This window comes from Echiichthys vipera (assembly GCF_963691815.1).
Source record: "Echiichthys vipera genome assembly, chromosome: 16".
Taxonomy (NCBI): domain Eukaryota; kingdom Metazoa; phylum Chordata; class Actinopteri; order Perciformes; family Trachinidae; genus Echiichthys; species Echiichthys vipera.
The window spans coordinates 25,955,907-25,976,700 of NC_139841.1; the positions used below are offsets into that span (position 1 = coordinate 25,955,907).

The 20,794-nt window shown below is 43.5% G+C and overlaps 1 protein-coding gene across 2 annotated transcripts in view; it reads left to right on the forward strand.

Moving 5' to 3' along the window:
* Positions 1 to 20,794, forward strand: part of ap3b1a (adaptor related protein complex 3 subunit beta 1a) — a gene marked incomplete at its 5' end in the record, with an annotated part of 70,108 nt that overhangs the window by 24,815 nt on the left and 24,499 nt on the right. For both annotated transcript variants that reach the window (XM_083930415.1, XM_083930414.1), the window contains 15 exons: positions 988 to 1,143; positions 3,470 to 3,567; positions 3,667 to 3,721; positions 3,810 to 3,881; positions 4,377 to 4,439; positions 4,523 to 4,655; positions 4,752 to 4,861; positions 5,463 to 5,639; positions 6,968 to 7,154; positions 8,511 to 8,641; positions 11,439 to 11,583; positions 12,292 to 12,469; positions 15,778 to 15,946; positions 17,441 to 17,489; positions 18,827 to 18,930. In XM_083930415.1, the coding sequence (XP_083786541.1) occupies positions 988 to 1,143; positions 3,470 to 3,567; positions 3,667 to 3,721; positions 3,810 to 3,881; positions 4,377 to 4,439; positions 4,523 to 4,655; positions 4,752 to 4,861; positions 5,463 to 5,639; positions 6,968 to 7,154; positions 8,511 to 8,641; positions 11,439 to 11,583; positions 12,292 to 12,469; positions 15,778 to 15,946; positions 17,441 to 17,489; positions 18,827 to 18,930 (1,827 nt within the window). The remainder of the gene's footprint in view (positions 1 to 987; positions 1,144 to 3,469; positions 3,568 to 3,666; positions 3,722 to 3,809; positions 3,882 to 4,376; positions 4,440 to 4,522; positions 4,656 to 4,751; positions 4,862 to 5,462; positions 5,640 to 6,967; positions 7,155 to 8,510; positions 8,642 to 11,438; positions 11,584 to 12,291; positions 12,470 to 15,777; positions 15,947 to 17,440; positions 17,490 to 18,826; positions 18,931 to 20,794) is intronic.

Sequence of the window (20,794 nt, forward strand, 5' to 3'; positions counted from 1 at the left end):
GGTCGCTAATACACTCAATACTTCTCTCTGTGCTCTGATTTTACCATTTTTACGGCCTATTTACACTCTACTGTTTTGAGTGTGATAGAAAACTTCCTGCCAATACCAAAGACTTTCTTTCAAAATAAAAGCATCTTTATTTAAATCGCAACAAATTAAGCTGAAGGCAGGTAAAACAAACTCTCCACTCTGGAGAGAGAAAACACAAATTATGTTATTTACAAGATTCAACTTTTGTAGAAATGCAACTCGACATCACTTTGCGGTGGCGCTGCAACCATCAGATCCATTAAGTGTCAATATACTTACTTTTTAAATTGCACTTTGTAAGCATCTTAATACGCAGGTTTGAGTGAAGTTTGCTAAAAACTACTAGAAAATGGAGTATACTGTTCCTGACCCATTGAAGTTTACGTCTTCATAGCAAGCAATGAACTTGGGGTTGAATGTCACAAACTGTGGAAGTCATTTAGAGACGGACCAGCATGTCGTTAGTTTAGGTCTTTTCATGGGATTTTAAAAAAAAATATATATAAATAACCTCAGCATTATCCTGTGAACCTGCAGTTTATACAGTATAATTATAATAAAGAATACTTAACGTGTAATTACACAAATGTATAAACTGAAATAAAAACATCAGAGAGAAAAAAGTCTTTTAATTGTAACATTTGTGTTTTTAGATTAACAGTCTTTTGTGTTTTTCACTCATATATTTCACAATATTGAATTTCTGTACAAAAATAGTTTCTGGGTAAATGTCAAATTCCTCCTCTACACACGAGACGTTCAGGGAGTAATTGCTTCTTGAGGCACTGAAAAACACTTGCTACTATAATTGAAATACTGCCATTATAGAATATATAACAACTCAGCGTGTCACTCAACTTGTTCAGTCCAAGGGGGACTTTAAGATCAAAGGTTGGACGGTTTTAGTTCACACTCACATCTGCCCTTATGCGTTGTATTCTGCTGTTTGTGTTGCAGGGCGCCACGTTTGATGAGAACAATGAGAAGACGTTCTATGAATCTGACTCCGAGGAGAAGAAAGACCAGACGGAGGACAAGCCCTACATCATGGATCCAGATCACAGACTCCTGCTCAGGAACACCAAACCTCTCCTGCAGAGCAGAAACACTGCCGTGAGTTAGCCGGACACTTCAACGCACAATATATAGTCATTTTCTACCACTATGGGTCTCTCATTTCATACCTTTAGTGGTTATTAAAACCGGTGAAAACACAGAATAAAGCAGCTGCATGTTAAAAATCTTTGTTTCTCCAACACAGTTTGTTTCTCATAACTTGAGATCCAGACGTCCAGGAGGTTTTTACCTTGAGCAGAATTATCCGCAGAAGCATCCGCAGAGGTCTCCTCCGCTCCAAAACATGGGGGTATGCAGCAAAGGGGCCGCAGGTCGGAGTCGTACCCATGTAGTACCTTTAACCATAGACATATACAGCTCAATTCAAGCCATTAGGAGTAGGATGTGTAAATGTGCTGCTTTTTAACATGTTGACAGATATAAACATTGATCAAGGTTTCTGACGGCGCACTCACACTGTCCGTCCATACCGTGCCCCGTGCTTTAGGGTACTTGCCCCCCTCCCTCTCCCCCTGTTGGTACTCACACTACCTGGGCCTCGGCGAATGCTTCTTGCTGTCCATACGTCATCACGCCGTAACACGTCACGCGCATTGATGACGTCATCGTGATGCGTGGCTTTGTTTCCAGATCTTTCCATAGACCTCGGAGTTTTTGTGCGTCTTGTCGACTGTTTTTGAATCTTTTCATCGACCAAATCTGCAGTAAACACTCCACCTCCGCATCACACCAACATGAACCTTTCGCCGCCATTGTTTTAAATGTCCGCTCATGGTCCCTCCTTCTTTTTTCTATGTCCCAACAGGCGCACAGGAAATGACGTCAGAGCTACCGTAGGCCTCGTGCTCGTTCTCGTACATGTGTAAACGCGCTTACAAAAGCCCACCTCTCCCAAACGGGCAGTGGCCGGCAAGCGGTTGCACTCACACTGGTCAAATGAACTAGACTTTACCCGTAAAACCTGTTTGGGCACGGACAGTGTGGGTGCGCCCTGAGTGTGGCCTCTGCTCGTATCTCGCCCCTGTCTCAGAGATAAAAGCTACACAAGTGCTGCTGTAACCCTGCATGGATGTACACACACTTTCAAAGCAGTAATGCATTTTAAGATTACCTTTTCTTATACAGAACACACACACACACACGCCTGGACACACAGCACACCACGAGAATATACAGTGTATATATACAGTATATATATATATTTCCTGCCAAAGTGCAGGGTAAAAAATACAGTGAGTGTAGATCTCCATCACCCAGGACTCTCAAGGTCTCTGTCGCTGTGTAGCAGCGGGAGGAAAAATGCTCCCAAATGAAAGTGTTGATTAAAATGTGACATGCTGCGTCTTTACACGCGACAACACGGTGACATCCTCCATCTTCATAGAAGCCTTTCATTCTGTCTGCAACGATGGACACACGTCCGCCTGCTATTTAAAGCCCAGCTGAAAAATTACCTTTTGTGTCAGGAGTGCTTTTGGAGGAGAAATGTGATGTGAAGGAATTGTTTTTTGGCTTGAGTAGACAGGTGGCAATATACTGATGCTGGTTACCATGATAATAATAATAATTATAATAATAATAATAATAGTTATAATAATTATAATGATGATGATGATGATGATGATAATAATAAAACACTTAGCAAAAAATTGCAGATTTGTACTACATGAGAAAAAATGTGGGCATGAAGTGAACATGTCTACAAAGGTCAGGTCAGAGGTCAAGGGACCCCTTTGAAAATGACCATGTTAGTTTTTTCGCACCAAAACTTAGTCCAACTTTGGAGCGTGATTTAGCCCACTTCCTGACAAGCTAGCATGTTAGCGTTTATAGCGTATTATAGACTGTATAAAAAATGGACGTAGGCGCTCTGTTTAGGTCCGTTCTCTCAACTCGATCCAATCGTCCTCATCTACAGGAGACGCCATCTGGTCAGACTTTGACTCCGCCTCATTTCTTCTGACCAAAAAAGGGCATGTATGTGACGTTGGGGGGGAGGGAGATGCGTCCATTTGCCCTCAGTGTTGTCATGGAGATATGACCTAAACATACAGACTAGAATGTTAATTTTTTGTAACAGGCCTTAAATAGGTTTAATGATGCTGTGAAAACGGCCTGTTTAACATGGGGGTCAAAGAGAAACTGCTCTATTATGAAACCTGCCCCTAGTGGACACTCAGAGAACTGCAGCTTTTGGCAATTACTGATTGGATCAACCAGGAAGTCGCTGTGGTGGGGGCTAGGTTTGTATGAATTCCTTAGATTATCTAGTTTCAGATGACGCCAACAAGTGTATTATACCTTTAAAACGTTAAACAAACAGATATTTAAATAGCATCTGACTGTGTTGATGTGTTTTTAGGTGGTTATGTCTGTTGCTCAGCTCTATTGGCATCTGGCCCCAAAACATGAAGTCAACATGGTCACCAAGTCACTGGTTCGACTACTAAGAAGCCACAGGTAATGCAAAACAATCATGCTGTGCTAAATAACTTGCCTTCATACTGTATCTCTGTATCCACGTTTCTGAATGTGTTATTGTCTTTCTCTCGTGCACAGAGAGGTGCAGTACATCGTGCTTCAGAATATAGCCACGATGTCCATCCAGAGGAAGGTCAGTCTCCTGTCGGACAACAGCACAATAACGATTGTTGACGTCTTGATTCTTTGAGTGTCTAATAACATGAGTTGTCTCCAAACAGGGGATGTTTGAGCCCTACATGAAGAGTTTCTACGTGAGATCAACAGATGCTACACACATCAAAACACTGAAGGTAACTGCCAGTTTATCTCGTACATTGCATCGATATGGCCTCAAATAATACGATTTTGAGCTTGTGGAACAATGTTGGGAAATAATTTCACACCCTCTGGTTGTGTATTACCTTTTTTTAAAATCTATGAAAACAATACGATATTACTTTATTGTCAGAGCGAGTCTGAAATGTATGCTGCATTTACAGCATCACAGAAAAGACATTAAGACATAAAGACAGGATCCAAACATACATACGTTCAACATGACATTTCAGTATCAGAAGACGACATTTAAGACCCATCAGCGCGCGTTTGATCTGGGATTTAAACAATTTCCCTCTGGGATTATTAAAGTATTTCTGATTCTGATTAAGCACCGTTTATTTGCACTCTTTCCCACTTTATTCTGCAACTGCTTCATGACAATCGCCCCGGGATAAATAAAGTTTTATCTTACATGAAATTATCTGCAGCCCAAACTTGATCCAACGTGTCTCTTACGATTCTTATAGTTGGAGATCCTGACCAACCTGGCCAATGAAGCCAACATCTCCACTATTCTGAGGGAATTTCAGGTGTGTTTGTTGATGATTACCAGTAATTAATATAAACAATAAAGGGTTAGTTTGGGATAACGGTCCTTGTTTTCTTTTTTCAGACCTATGTGAAGAGTCAGGACAAGGCGTTTGCGGCAGCGACCATTCAGGCCATCGGCAGGTGTGCCACCAATATCTCCGAGGTGACGGACACTTGTCTTAACGGTCTGGTGCTGCTGCTTTCCAACAGAGATGGTAAAAATGTCTTCACTGATGACATGTGTACGAGTTTCCTCTTCCTCTGTATATTAAGGTGCCGTGACAGTCTGCTTTTGTGTGCTGTGTTTGCAGAGACTGTGGTGGCCGAGAGTGTGGTTGTGATCAAGAAGTTGCTTCAGACTCAGCCCACCCAGCACAGTGAGATCATCAAGCACATGGCCAAGCTCTTCGACAACATCACCGTACGTAACAAGTTAAAAAGTGTCGTAAAAATAGCAACGTGACACCATCTATGCTTGCATCCTGAAGCCCCTTTCACACATGCTCTGGCCGTATGTGAGAACGCATATGACTGATTCAGTCAGACCGAGCATTAAATGGAGTTTATCCAGAGATCTTTTAAACTCTGAGTGAACACAGCTGCTCCTCCGGTGCATCCGCGGAGATTGAATGCATGTGTTGATGACGCTCGTATCACGTATCCACCAACAGCGGAGGAAAACAAACCTCCGAGGGTGAAGAGAAAGGTTGTTTTACACAAAGACAGCAAAGAAAATGTCCGAGTCTAAAGATTTGGGTATTTGTGGTGGGAAGGGCCGACGCCAAAATCATCTGACGAATTCTAAGAATGAGCAAGACACACTGTTGTTTCGGACCAAATTGAGAACTGCTATCGTAATTTTGCTGTTTTTAGTAAACGCAAATGACACAGACGAGCTCTGAGTGTGTGCTGCTGCTGCTGCATGTGTGACTCCGGGCCGGATTCTCCTGACATTGCCTTGGGTTCATGTGTAAACAGTAACCACTGCTCTTTCTCTTTGATTTGTCGCCCCAAACTTACAGGTCTCAATGGCTCGAGCGAGCATCCTGTGGCTGATGGGAGAGTACTGTGAGAGGGTGCCAAAAATCGCACCTGATGTACTCCGTAAGATGGCAAAGACCTTCACAGCGGAGGAGGACATTGTCAAGCTGCAGACTGTCAACCTAGCAGCCAAACTCTACCTGACCAACTCTAAGCAGGTGCAACATTAAGTTCAAAGTGCCAGGAGACTTTTAATGTCTTGACCTGAACATGGAGCAAATATGGCGCTGGGTCGAAATTAGCATGTGCATGATTTTAGTATTAAAAATGAGACGCATCAGATTCTTGTTATTTGTACGTTGGCGCCTGAATCACTCTTTTAAAGTTTTGTATTTCACAAGACACGGTGCCGCCTCTTGGTAATTGAACACTTCTGCGACTCCAAGGTAAATGCTCGGTTTAAATGTAGAGCTGCGAACGAGACAGCTTTAACGTAATGGAGCATCTCCTCTAGTGCGGCTCGGCGTATACAGGCCCGTTCAGTGAGATGGGGGGTGATTTTGGCCTCTGAGCCGGGTTTATGAGCCCAGACGCTGCCATCCTCAAACGAGCACATCATTACACCTCTTGCTCCTCGTAATGTGTCAGGGAGGATAGAGAGAAGGAGAGAGGGAGGGACGAAGACGATTCAGAAGAAGATTTGGGTTGTAATGCAGCCTTCATCGCAGTGGTAATTTCTGTTTCTGTGCCTGCCTAAATACTGTAATGCATGTCAGTGCAAGTGCTCTTGTCTCGCTGTTTTGGGTCAGAAGATGTTTTTTTTGTTGTTTTGCTTAACTTATTGTGTGAAATAAGAACCAGAGAGTGGGAATGAGGAGAGAAAAGATGGTAATGGAAATCCTTGCTCAACTGGTTTATAGTGACGTCCAAGATTAATCAATTTTTGGGGGGGAATAGGAGGGTTTAGATAAAACATTTGGGAAATATGCTTATTCTCATTTATTGCAAATATACCAGGGGTTTCAATGACCGATGCAGGTATTTAGAGAGCAGGACGTCTGATAGTTGATATATATCCTACAGATATCATGTTATTTTTTTGCATCAGATAAAATACAATCCTTTAATAACGGTAACAAATGCGACACAGCATTACAGCTAAACATGTATTTAACACTGCTATTGTCTGCATTGTTTTCTTTTTAGTTGTAGGTGATAACTCGCAGCATCGTTTTGTCGTTTGCGGAACATTTTGTTAAAAGTTTCACACTTGACAAATGTGACAAATGCTTTACCCGTCAGGAGCAGACGTTGGGAGGCTGGGGATGCTAGTTTTTTAAGCCCTGTAAGCTAGTTTAGCTGGTTTGAAGGCTTGTGTGTGCAGACATTCACGTACGTTCCCCAACTACACAATCAACTCTCTGCAAACAAACAGAGCAAACAAGCGTCTTCTGAATCAGTGTCACATACCAACAGCCTTTACTCACAAATGCTCTTCTGTTGTCTCACATGCCATCCCTACTTCTCTCCTCTTTTAAAACCCCAGACCAAGCTGCTGACCCAGTACATCCTCAACCTGGGAAAGTACGACCAGAGCTACGACATCAGGGACCGAACGCGCTTCATAAGACAGCTCATAGTGCCCAACGAGAAGAGCGGCGCCCTCAACAAGTACGCTCGCCGCATCCTGCTGGCCCCCAAACCGGCCCCGGTGCTCGAATCAACCTTCAAAGGTACTTCATATATTTATTATAGCAACCTCTTACATATTAAATCCTCAAAACAGGCTGAATATTTAAGAACCCTCTGCTGTTTGGTGATTCATCTAAAGCCGATTACTGAATCCACATTAAATCTACATCTATTGGATCCATTTGCAGGAGTATGCAAAGTTGATTCAGGCAGTGGTTTTATTATTCTGGTGAGTCTGTCTCTCTGAAGGGCGGTTAGGTCAGACCCCTTTACCTTGGACTAATGAGATGGGTAAATTATTGCGGTAATGCTAACCTTTTTCAGACACTCAGAGGGGGAAGAAATCTCCCTCATTTAGCTGTCTCCTCTTTCTCTCTCCCTCCTTGACTAAAGGGACAGAAACCGCCCACTACAACATTAAAATTCAGAAGCAGTTTGCACTTAGTGGATGTTTATGGAAAGCGTTAACCACCCCTGTCATTCTTAATATTAACTTTTTCCCCCTCCCCCCCTCCTTTTTGGTTTGCAAAGGACAGTTTTTAGAGCAAACCTCCCAAGACACAGACCCTGATTATCTACCGGAGAGGAGGGTGAACGTGTGTGCACACTAAACAGGGAGCTGATATTAAAAGCACGCCTAGTTCTTATATTAAAGGTCTCTGTATGTATACAGAGACAGTTTTTCCGTGTAACAACTATTAACGGAGAAACCCTGGAGAGTCGCTAACAGCCGGACGTGGCTATCACTGATTAGCTCGGGGCAGCACGGTGAAGGCATTCAAAGGTCTTTTTTAACCACTAATGCTGCTGAAAATAACAGCAAACCTCTGTAGCAGCATGAGAAGAGTCCCTACACACAAAACAAAGCACCAACAGCGTAGTGAGTGAACCCAGAGATTATTAAAAGAGTGTTTTAAAGACTTACCTACTGGCCCCTGTACCTGGTGCTTTGTTTTGTGTGTAGGGACTCTTCTCATGCTGCTGCAGAGGTTTGCTGTTATTTTCAGCAGGATTAGTGGTTAAAAAAGACCTTTGAATGCCTTCACCGTACTGCCCCGAGCTAATCGCTGTTAGCCACGTTGAGCTGTTAGCGACTCTCCCGGGTTTCTCCGTTAATAGTTTTTACATGACAAAAACTGTCTTGATGGCTTATTTGATGTATGTAAGTGAACAGAAAAGACCCTTTGATGATTTTGCGCAATAGTTACACTTTGACACCACAGTGAGGTGACATTGAATCATCCTCTGTCTGACTTCCTTCTGTTTTTGCTCTTATCTTTTATTTTATTTTCCATTACTTTCAAAATGACCCCCCCCCCCCTTTGCTTTTTCCCTCCCGCTGTCATATTTTCAACCCCAGTTTCATTTTCTGTCATTTCTTTCTTCTCTACCTTCAGATCGAGACCGTTTCCAACTGGGCACTCTCTCCCACAGCCTCAACATTAAAGCTGCTGGTTACCAGGAGCTGTCAGACTGGCCGGCCGTTGCTCCTGAACAGTCTGTGAGGAATGTGGAGGTCATTGAGCCAGTAAGACATCCGCCTTACTGACACTCTTTGTTCGGCCAGACTGATATATCACAGACATATCGGTATCCTAGTATAATATTTTCGATATGTGCCCATTTAAAGCTTTTTTGATAGAACTTTTAATTTAATTTGTTATCCTTCTGGTATTACGGGACACAGTTTTAGTTGTTTATAACGTAATACCGTCTCTTTTTAACATGATTTAAAAGAAGGAAAATAATAATTCTCATTATGTATGTATGTATTAGTAGAGATATGTAATATACCACGGATGTAAGATGCTGGAAAACCTTGAAAATGGACCTTTAAAGTGCTTGAATTGGATCTTCGAAAAGGCTACGAACCCTGAACATTAATAAGGCGACACAGTGGTTCCCCATTGTTTTTTTGTTTTTTTTTAAAGGTTTTTTTTTGAGTGAAATTATTGTGCAACAGTTTCAATACAAAGATGGGAAAGGGTCAGAGTGACAATAAGCATAAAAACAGAAATCAAATCAAAATAAAGGTAACATCAGATAATCAAACAGCAACTAAATGTGACAGAGTGCAACAGACATTGTGGTTAAACGTAGGTTTATACAATATACAACAATACGCAGCGTGCAGTTTAGCAGCATGTTGAAATGAAATTAGTACAAACTAAATAAGTGATAAGGAGCGATAAGTGATAACAGTGTTAAAAGAGTAGCAGCGTTTCCTACTGAAGTAAGTTACAAAACAACTAAATAAGGTGATTTTTTGGTAGTTTTTCAAGCCTTTATAATATAGATCAGACAGGAAATGGGGTGAGAGAGAGGGGGAGACATGCAGCAAAGGGGCGCAGGTCGTAGTCGAACCCATGGCCGCCGCCTCAAGGACCTTCAGCGTCTTTACATGGGGGCGACTGCTCTAACCACTCAGCCATCAGCCGCCCGGTTCCCAGTTGTTTTGACATAAAAACAGTTGGTTGTAAATGGTAAATGGTAAATGGACTTGTACTTATAAAGCACCTTTCTAGTCTTCTGACTACTCAAGGCGCTTTCACAGTGTTTGTCACATTCACCCGTTCACACAGACATTCACACTGATGGAAGTGGTCATCTACAGACCATCTAATCTGACCATTCACACCACATTTACACACCCATGCGCAGCACGGGGAGCAATTCGGGGTTCAGTGTCTTGCCCAAGGACACTTCGACATGTGGACAAGGGGAGGTGGGGATCAAACCGCCAATCTCTCCAATGGAGGACAACCCACTCTTCCACTGAGCCACAGTCGCCCACAAAACCTTCACTTTGTAATGCTTTGCTTGGCGTCTTTAGTGATATGAGATACGTAATCATTCACTGTGGGGTTTGTAGAGCTGCAACCATTCAATCGGCACGGGATTAATGTCTATTTTGTTAATCTATTGTTCAACTTTTTGTTAAAAACTGATTCCACCATCTCAAATTTAAATATTTTCCTGTAAAATTTGCTAAGATTATATTTACCAAATATCATCTATCGTAAGATTAAACCACCACTAAACCAACACGGTCATTTTTCAACCCTGTTTTGTGGGATGTATCAGTTTGTGTTGGAGAAATTAACATTCATTCCTCTGCTCCTCTCAGCCGCTCGTACTGAGACCCTAAAGTTAAAGTGAGGGATGTTATTGATCCTGTGTTTTCTCTGAGCACCAGCTGAATCATTGTTACTTTGTAGCAGCGAGTGGTGTTCCCACTAAAAACAATAACAACAATAAAACAGCGGCTATATCCGTAAACTTTATTCCTACTTCTAAATACAAGGTTGATTTAAGAGAAAAGATATCTGGTAACTTGGGAAATCTGTGTTGTCTTGGGAAAAAAAATATATGCCAGCATAAACTGACTTAATTTGGGTAATTGACTAATTCTATGCATCTTATTAAAGCGATTGAGAGGTATATAGTGTTCATATCCACTATCTCCAACTCCTCACAGACCGCTAATAGCTACATGCTTTACCTTGTGTGAACAGTTGGGTCTGTAAGTTTAATCTGACAAATGCAGAATTATTTATCTTCTTCATATTGAACCCATTCATGACCGAAAGAACGAGGTCGCGGGTACAAGCAGCTGAAATGTGTTTCCTCAGGAGGGGGGCTGGAGTCTCCCTTAGAGAGAGGGGGAGAAGTTCAGCATCCGTGAGGAACTCGGAGTAGAGCCGCTGCTCCTTTGCGTTGAAAGGAGCCAGTTGAGGTGGTTCAGGATCATCTGGTAAGGATGAACCCTGGGCGCCTCCCTAGGGAGGTGTTCCAGGCACGTCCAGCTGGGAGGAGGCCTCGGGGAAGACCCAGGACCAGGTGGAGAGATTAGATCTCCACACTGGCCTGGGAACGCCTCAGATCCCCCAGTTAGAGCTGGTTAATGTGGCCCGGGAAAGGGAAGTTTGGGGTCCCCTGCTAAAGCTGCTGCCCCCCTGACCCGACCGATAAGAGGCTGAAGATGAGAGGAGAGATGATATTGAACCCATACAAACTATTTGTTAATGCAAATGTATTTATAAAGCACCATTTGTTGAAGCAGCAAATTAATTATTTCTAAAGAATAAAATAAAATAAGATAAACGCATAACATCATAAACAAACAGCAGAGTAATCATACAACACAGGACAATAACATAGCCCATAATTAAAATTTATAAAATAAGCAATGACACAAATGCATGAATAGTAAAAATTATTGCATTCATGCGATAAGATGCGACAATAATTTGAAATCTATAGTACGCACATCCCTGAATCATTCAATCTTCCTCACCTCCCTCGTCTTTGCTGTATCTATTCAGGTGCAAGAGTGGGCGCCGTTAGTCGGGAAGACCAAGAAACCCAAATCTGGTGACAAGTTCTACTCCGACGACGAAGAGGAGAAGGAAGATGAAGCATCTGAGAGCAGCGGCAGTGAAGGCAGCAGCAGCAGCAGCAGCAGTGAAGGTTTGTTTCTGTCTTTTTTTTATTTGAAGCTTTATATTTTTAATCTGACGGATAGATGTACTGTTGTCTTCATGGGGGAGTGTGTTGAACTTATAATCCTTAAGATTTTTGGTTCAATTCAATTCAATTTAATTTCATTTATAGTGCCAAATCATCACCAAAGTGATCTCAGGACACTTTACAGAGTAGGTAAAGACCACACTCTATGACTTATTTATGATTTACAGAGACCCAACAATTCCCCCGTAGAGTACGGTGGCAACAAAAACCTTCACTATAACAGACAGGAACGTCAGACAGACCCAGCTCTGTGGAGGACGCACATCTGTCTTGGTTGATTTGGCGACACTGATAGTAACAGCAAGTGCAGTTTAATACTATCCCACTGTTCAGTCTGACCTAACACCCTTTCAAAATAAGATTTCCGGGTCCAAACGCTCCGTTGAAACAAAACAGACAACAAACGTACCCTAAAGCCCTGGGCGCGGTACGGAAGGACAGCGTGAGTGCGCCCTAACAATGAAAACTACACAAAGAGGTGATAACAGAACAATTGATGTCTGAAAAAATGGCGACCATAAAATTGACCAAAAGCGAGGTTTGTTTTCATAAAGGCTAATTTAGTTATGACTCTAATTGCCCAGGATTGGGTTTGATGGACTGTATGTAAACTGCCAACATGCCGTATATGTGTGTTTGTCTGTACAGAGTCAGGCAGTGAGAGCGAGGAGGAGAGCAGCGAGGAGTCAGGAAAGACCTCCAGTGATTCCGGAAAGAGCTCCAGTGCGTCTGAAAAGAGCTCCAGTGACTCTGAACCAGAACCAAAAAAGAAGATAAAGACCAAGAAGGCACCGCAGAAGAAAAACAAGCCTCCTGCTGCGTTCAGGTACAGTCCAGCTCCTCCTGAAGAATCGTTTCCTGTCCACATGTTACTTGTTTCTTTTTCCTTTTTCTCACTGAGCTAAATTAGACAGGTGTGTGTTTATGAGAGCCACCAGAAGTCGTAGTCAACAGCAAATGTGATCAGTACTTTAATTCATTAATAAGCTCAAACGCACCATCTGTTCACAACTTGAGTCATTTTTGTAATCTATATGACAACCCACCTTCTGGCATGAATCTTCCTTCTGTTCAGCAATTTACTTGTTGCCAGGAAGAAATCGGATTTTGAGGTTGCACTCACACTGTCCTTCTGCACTGCGCCAAAACAGGTTTTCCGGCTAAAGCCTAGTGCGTTTGACCAGTGTGAGTGCAACCACTCCGCACCTAGCTGCGGCCAGCTGGCCGTCCACAGCCCGTCTGAGAGAGGTGGGCTTTTGTAGAGCGCGTTTGCACATGTACGAGCACGAGCGTGTGCACCTGTACAAGCATGAGCACAAGGCCTACGGCGGTTCTGACGTAATTTATGTGCGCCTGTTGGGACATAGAAAAAATAAGGAGGGACCATGCGTGGACATTAAAAACAATGGCGTCGAAAGGTTCACGTTGGTGTGATGCGGAGGTGGAGTGTTTACTGCAGATTTGGTCGATGAAAAGATTCAAAAACAGTCGACAAGACGCACAAAAACTCTGAGGTCTATGGAAAGATTTGTAAACAAAGTGACGCATCGCGATGACGTCATCAATGCGTGTGACGTGTTACGGCGTGATGACGTATGGACAGCAAGAAGCATTCGCCGAGGCCCAGTTGAGTGAGTACAAACGGGCTGGCAAGCGGGGGGAGAGGGAGGGGGGACAAGTCTAAATCCTGGGGCGCGGTGCGGAAGGACAGTGTGAGTACGCCCTGATTCTCACACTTTCTGGATTTTTATAACTTTGCACCGACAACGTTTTGTGATTCGTTCAAAAAGATGCAAGACACCCCAAAACCATTGACTGTATAAAAAAATGGACATAGCCTCTCTGTTGAGGTCCGTTCTCTCCACTTGATCCAATCGTCCTCGCCTACGGGAGTCTCCATCTTCTCAGACTTTGACTCTGCCTCATTTCCTCTTACCAAAAAAGGGCATGTATGTGACGTTGGGGGGAGGGAGATACGTCCTTCTGGCTGACGTTTACCTCCGAGGAGAAGTGAGGGCCAGAGGCTAGCTGTCACTCAAGAGGTCACGCCCCTAATTATTCATAAACTTCAATAAAATAAAAACTAGCCTGGTTAAACAGGTTTAATGATGCTGTGAAAACGGCCTGTTTAACATGGGGGTCAATGAGAAACTGCTCTGTTATGAAACCTGCCCCTAGTGGACACTCAAACTGCAGTTTTTGGCACTTCCTGATTGGATCAAACAGGAAATGACTGTGCAGGGGGCTTGTTTAAAACATGACGTGGGCCCGTCCAGTAGACGTTGAATGGAGCCTGAATGAATCTCCATCTCCAGGTTGCGGCCTCTGCAGCAATTTATGTTGAATGACACTGACGTGGAAGTTCCTAATTATGGTATTTCTCACCATTGCATGGACACGGTTGGCACTGGCTTCAGGGGAACGCTGTTTGGTCCGTCTTTATGGTCAAAGGCCTGCGGAATGGAGCAGCAGAGATCTGTCGTTTCGTGTCGTTTCATGTTGTTTTGTTTCATGATGTACTGTCAAAATCCACTGGCAGATCTCCGGGTATCTGTGCCACATGGGACTTCCACCACAGGGACTAAACAACGCTTCATAACAACCCACAAAATCATTATTTTTAAATTTCCGTGGGAATTTATCGGACGAAAATCTGTGTTTCTGTGGGAAACGGCTTTTAATCCAAATCCATGTTTTCAGATGGGACAGAAACAGTCTGCAAGCCATTCACACCTTTTGTACTGTATATATACACATCTTCTGTCTGTATCTCACACACACACACACGCACGCACACACACACACACACACAAAACACACACACACACACATACACACACACACACACACACACCGGGCTGGCAGAGCTGCTAGAATACCGTTAGTGTGAGTTCCATTAACAAGCTAATCAAGGAGAATCTTCCTCCAGTAGCGTAACCCACATTTACATGGCTAATGGATAATGACTTTTGATTGGTCATTTAGCAGCCTGGTGTCGCCAATGAATGAGATTTGCGTCATTACGACCAAATGTGCTCACGTACGCTCTCTTACACACACCGGCAAATTCAGCTTCTTATGCACTCTACTTCATTTGCTCACGGACACACAAACTCACACAGAACGTACCTGACTCTGCTGTGTGACAGGCCGCCGGCTGACCCTGTTCTCTCCATTAGTGAGTATAATTAGAGCAACTCACCCCAGTGCTCCAACACACACACGCACACACGTACACACACACAGTAATTAGAGCAGCTCACCCCAGTGCTTCCACAACAAACACAGCATAATGCCCTCATTATGGCCCAGTCATTTCAGGCAGGGCCTAATCAGGCCCACGGTGATTTATATCACTTTTTCCTGTTCGCAGCAAATGAAATCTGTAGGCCAAATTAATACTGGCTTTTCATCATCGCCCAAGTTAAAAAGCCAGTTACCGTCACAATTCCCCTCATTAATTTAACGGCTGAAAATCCCAGGCAGGCGAAGTAAACACTCATTATCGGGACAAATTGAAGAGGGACAGAGCAAGTGAAAGAGAGAGAAGAAAGATGGAGGAGATCTTTTTGAGTCAACGCAACATTGAATTAACTTCGTAAACAAAAACAGATTGATCGTTGTTGTTCTGATTTGGCCACGTTTAAGCTTTTCAGTTTGGATGGAGAAAAAATATATAAGTTTTTGTTAATTGATGGTTTCAAGAGTATTTGCTGGACTTGGATGGACTTGTACTTATAAAGCGCCTTTCTAGTCTTCTGACAACTCTAGGTGCTTTCACAGTGTTTGTCACATTCACCCGTTCACACAGACATTCACACTGATGGCAGTGGACATCTACATACCATCTAATCTAACCATTCACACCACATTTACACACCCATGCGCAGCACGGGGAACAATTCAGGGTTCAGTGTCTTGCCCAAGGACACTTCGACATGTGGACCGGGGGAGGTGGGGATCAACCCTCCAATCTCTCGAATGGAGGACGACCCACTCTCCCATTGAGCCACAGTCGCCCGTAATTTGCTCAAATTATATACATGGAATCTGTAAATGTGCAATACTGTTATTTCCACAAGTGTGTGCCATCACTTGTGTTTACGCGGTGTTTCCTTTTCGTGTGCGTTGCAGTGACTCCGATGAAAACGGAAATGGACCCGTAGCCCAGGCCAGCAGCTCGTCTGCCGAAAGCTCCTCCGGCTCAGAGACCGACTCCGAGGACGACTCTGACTCGGACTCGCCCGCCACACTACAGAAGACGAAGAAGAAGAAGAAGGCAGACGTGAAGTCCAAACCCAAGGTGAACTGATGATTTAGTTTTGCAACAGAGAGCCAAAATTAACTTTAACTGAGCAGGAGAACAATTTCTAACACACACTTCAAGGTGCAGACCAGAGTGAGCTGCAAAAACAAAACAACCTTCTCCAGTACTCCAGCGCCACCGTCAGAGTAGCTTCAAGAACAGACCTCTTAGCTGCGGATGTTTGCTCTCCGCCAGTAGAATTATCAGGTCCTGCTAACCAGTTGTTGCAATGCGGCCCGCGCGACACTTTTTGCATTGTTACAAAATCTTGCAGGTCAATGACCTGATGCTCAGACCTTCCGCACACAGTTGACCAGGCCGCATATGTGAATTATCGCCATCACGTTTTACTGATCTCCCTTTGAAGAGTGACTACACTGAAAGAAATGTCGGTTAAAAACATTAAAAACTGACAGCTTCTATAGATCTTTGTAGCTGTGACAACACACTGCATGCAGCTCTATTTCATGCATCCATCACACTATAACGTGCAGTTTCAACTCGCGTTCAACGGCAATGTATCCACAATACATCGTGTTTGAACCACGTAGCAGGATTTGATATGATTGTTAACAGGATTCATGGAGAAGCTCCTGTTTTGGCTCTCTTCTGTTCAACTGTATAAGCACCAGGTTCTCCCAGGAATTGTCAAAATCACAATTCGTATCGCAGGATATAATTCTGCTCCTCTGTTTTCAGCTTTATTTGAGGCTTTCATTCGTCTCCTTTTCAGCCTTCATTGTCTTTTTCTTACCTGTTCTACTCAACACATTATTTCTCACCCTCCCTTTCCCTTTTCTGCACTATGAAATTCTCATTTCATACAGTTTGTCATTTGGTCATGGCCTATGAATTATGCATCTTTCTCTCCCTCTCCTCCTTTCTCTACCTCTCTCTTGCTCTTTCAGTCCTCCATTTACTAACAAGGTTTCCGTGTCTATTACGGCCACCAAGCGTCAATCAGAGAAGATCTGATGAGATACAGCTTCTAACTTTATTGTTTGTTTTCACTCTACATTTCTCGCTCACTCCTGTTTTTTTTGTCCCCCCCCCCCCTTGCTGTCTGCTCATCCTGGAGGCTGCAGAGTGGAATTTTATGGTTCTTTATGTGTCGTGAATGGAGCTGTGGTTGGTTTAGGAGGCTGTGGAGAAAGGGTGATAAAAGCACGCGTATGTTTAAATGCGTTTTTATTGGGGCCTGCAGCGGCGCGAGCTCCAGCCGTGTGTTGTAATTCCCGCAAGTCAACACCTGACAAGCCCAACCTCAGTCGCACGAGGTGGCGTGTATCGGCTGTGACACAACACCGTGCATGACTGGTCGTAGAAAATGCCAGACGTGAAATGAAAGGGTATCTGTTTTGGGGATGAACGTGTCAAGTGTCAGAGAGAGAGAGAGAGAGAGACATCCCGCTGAATATCACAACACACAGTCTCAATCCGTTTCTCCTGCCTGGTGCTCTTGATCCATGTAGCTTCATGTGTGTTTTTCAGGTGGAAGTGAAGTCCAAGAAGGAAGTCTCTCTCCTGGATCTAGACGACTGTGAGTTTGTCTGCACTTTTCCCCGCTGTAAATCACTCAGTCCCTGACATTTCCCCAAAACACCTTTTGTTTTACTACTTCACCTTTTTAAACATGTAGGAAGCAAGCCAACAAGCAAATACCCCTCTTTGACTCTCAACTGCGTCAGTGGAGACACGGGAATTCTGTGGGACGATGAGCTTTTAAAGCATTAACAGACTTTGGCAGAACATTTTATTTTTTCCAGTGTCTGTCGGAGGTCAGAAAAGGTCAGGTGTCCCCCTTCACTTTGTGAACCTGCTTTAAAAACCTGTCCCCTTACACATTTTCCACAGAGACTGTTCTGTTCATCGGCTCCGGGACAGTGTTAGCGGTTCACAACTGAAAACATTCCTCCAAATTAACGGACAGTATGCTGAGAGACTTCACTTCAGCCGATACACCCGTAGAGAACGATCACCCAACTTTGCACTTCCCCTCAGCTCTCATCTCCCTAATAGACCACAAACTCCGCATGAGCGTCACACTGAAGATGCTTTACTCATTAAGATAAGGATTAAACAAAATACAGAATCAATAAATAAAACTGCAAGGAAAGAGAAAACCTGTTTCAGTAGCCATTAGTAACGAAATGTGTCACCAGTCGGACAGTTTTTGGCTAAAACATACTTTGTGTTTAACCTACAAATGTAAATGATGATGTAATGTTGTGAGTTAATTTAACGGTGTAAATCTAAAGTCTGACTTCTTACCTTTGTAACCAAATAGGGTTTAAACGGCCTAATTTGGCTTTGTGTCTTCAAAAGGACGCTAACACCGGTGAATTAGCTGTGCGCTACTCTTGGCTCCACGCCCTAAACACTGGGAGCGAAGCAAAGCAAAGCTGTCAACTCATCCTGGATCATACTTCAGTCCTTCACAATAAAATGGCATTCTTTAACAGCTCCGAAATAAACCCTAAAATCTTCTTCATTTGCATTTTTTCAATTGCATACCTCCACCTGAGCGTCGCTCAAACGTCCTTACTGCTTTCTCTCATCATGGTCACTTTCGTATACGAATTAGACAACATTAGAAATGCCCACGTTCACTTGTAGATTCTTAAAAGTGCGTAAATGAACTTCCACTTGCACTTTGGTAGCGATAATCCAGGAAAAGCACCATGAAAAGAACGGCTGGGATGTGGGAATAATTAATAATTTGGGACTACAGCAGCAAACGGTGTTTGGCTGGTGACACAGAGACATCTTATCTTTGGCACCTCCTAGTGGCAGTATCAGAAAAGATTCAACGCATGCCACTACTCAACCGTGACTTTACATGCTTAAAATTTGTGTTTTCTTTGGGTTTCCTTTTAGTTTCTCCTGCTCCCACAAATGCACCGAAGTCTGCGGTCATCTCTTCGAGCCTGCTGTCTGACCTCGAGGGCCTTTCTCTCTCCAACATCTCCTCCACCATGCAGGTTAGTATACTTTTCTGTGTGTGTGTGTGTGTAATAGACACACACAGAGAGACATTTCCTCCATCAACGAGTGTGTTGTGTGTTGAGAGTCAATTGTTCCCTTTCTGTCTGACGCTGACAGAACAGCAGAGCAGCATATGAGATGGTGAAATGAGCCTCTCTCCCTCGTGGCACATTTCTGCTCCAGACACCAAACTATTGACCTTTCCTGCCTTTTTTATTTATAGCCAGTCAGGACGCCACAACTGCCCTTCCTGCTTCCTGTATCTCTTATAGTCCGTCTTTCTCACCCTTGCTGTCTTTTGCTCTTCCACACCCCTGAACTCTATTTCTGTGTCTCATCTATAAGTCCACCCACTCAGTCCCCCCCCTCTCTCTCCTCTCCCTCTCTCTCTCTCCCTCTCTCTCTCTCTCTCTCTCTCTCCCTCTCCTCCTCTCTGTCACCTTCCATCTCTCTCTGTCAGATGTTGTGTCCCTTGTGTCTCGGCGTTGTGTATATCTGATGGTTGACCTTTCCTCGTGTGACGGCTCCTTTCTCTCCTCCGTATGTGAGCGGCTCTGCACGTCTGTATATTTTGTGTCTTGTCGTTTTTTTTTGCTCCCGGGAGGAAAATGTCCAGACCGTTCTTTCTTTCTGCTGTTGTGTCTGTTTTGTGTCTCCTAGCCCGGCCTGTTTGAAGACCCTAAATGACATGACACACAGGTGTTTGAGGTGTGCTTTTATTTTGGAATCACTTAAATTTGATTAATTAAGGTGATTTGCTGTAAATAAATTACTCATAATTATAAAGTTATCAAGTATTTGATTAATCATTTAATGATTATGTCTGAAAAAATGCCCATCACAAGTTCCCATTTGTTCTCTACAATAAATGTACAATCAATTAATTCAATCATGAATTGATGAGCTGCTTCACGTTCATTCTCAGCTGATTGACTCGGCTGAGTGATATGGCCAAAATCTTCTGTCCCATTAAATGGTTGATCGATATCGTTTTCCAACGGTCTATACAGACATTTAGGGCGCACTCACACTGTCCTTCCGCACCGTGCCCCGGGCTTTAGGGTCCTTGTCCCCCCCTCCAGGCCCGTTTGTACTCACACTACCTGGGCCTCGGCCAATGCTTCTCGCTGTCCATACTTCCTCACGCCGTAACACGTCACACGCATTGATGACGTCATCACGATGCGCCGCTTTGTTTCCAAATCTTTCCATAGACCTCAGTGTTTTTGTGCGTCTTGTCGACTGTTTTTGAATCTTTTCATCGACCAAATCTGCAGTAAACACTCCACCTCCGCATCACATCAACGTGAACCTTTCACCGCCATTGTTGTTGTTGTTAAATGTCGCGCATGGTCCCTCCTTCTATTTTCTATGTCCGAACAGGCGCACAGAAATGACCTCAGAACCCCCGTAGAAATCGTGCTTGTGCTTGTACACGTGCGCACGTACTCTACAAAAGCCCAACTCTCTCAGACGGGCCATGGACGGCCAGCTGACCGCAGTTATGCATGGAGTGGTTGCACTCACACTGGTCAAACGCACTAGACTTGACCCGAAAAACCTGTTTTGGTGCGGAAGAACAGTGTGAGTGCGCCCTTAGAAAGCAGGGCAGCGGATAGCTGATGTACTCTGTTGATATTGTGTTTTTTTTGACAAGATAAAATGCAACTTAAATGTGCAATGTGGATTTGTTTTAGTTTTGCCTGTGCTAACGTTCATAAATAATATAATGTTTAATCTAATTTTAAATGTCATATATATTTGTTTTAGTCAGAGAAGGTTGCGATTCTGTCCACTGCAATGAAACAGAACTGAAAGTGTTGAGTAAAAATATCTACATTTGATTCATGCCTGTGACAC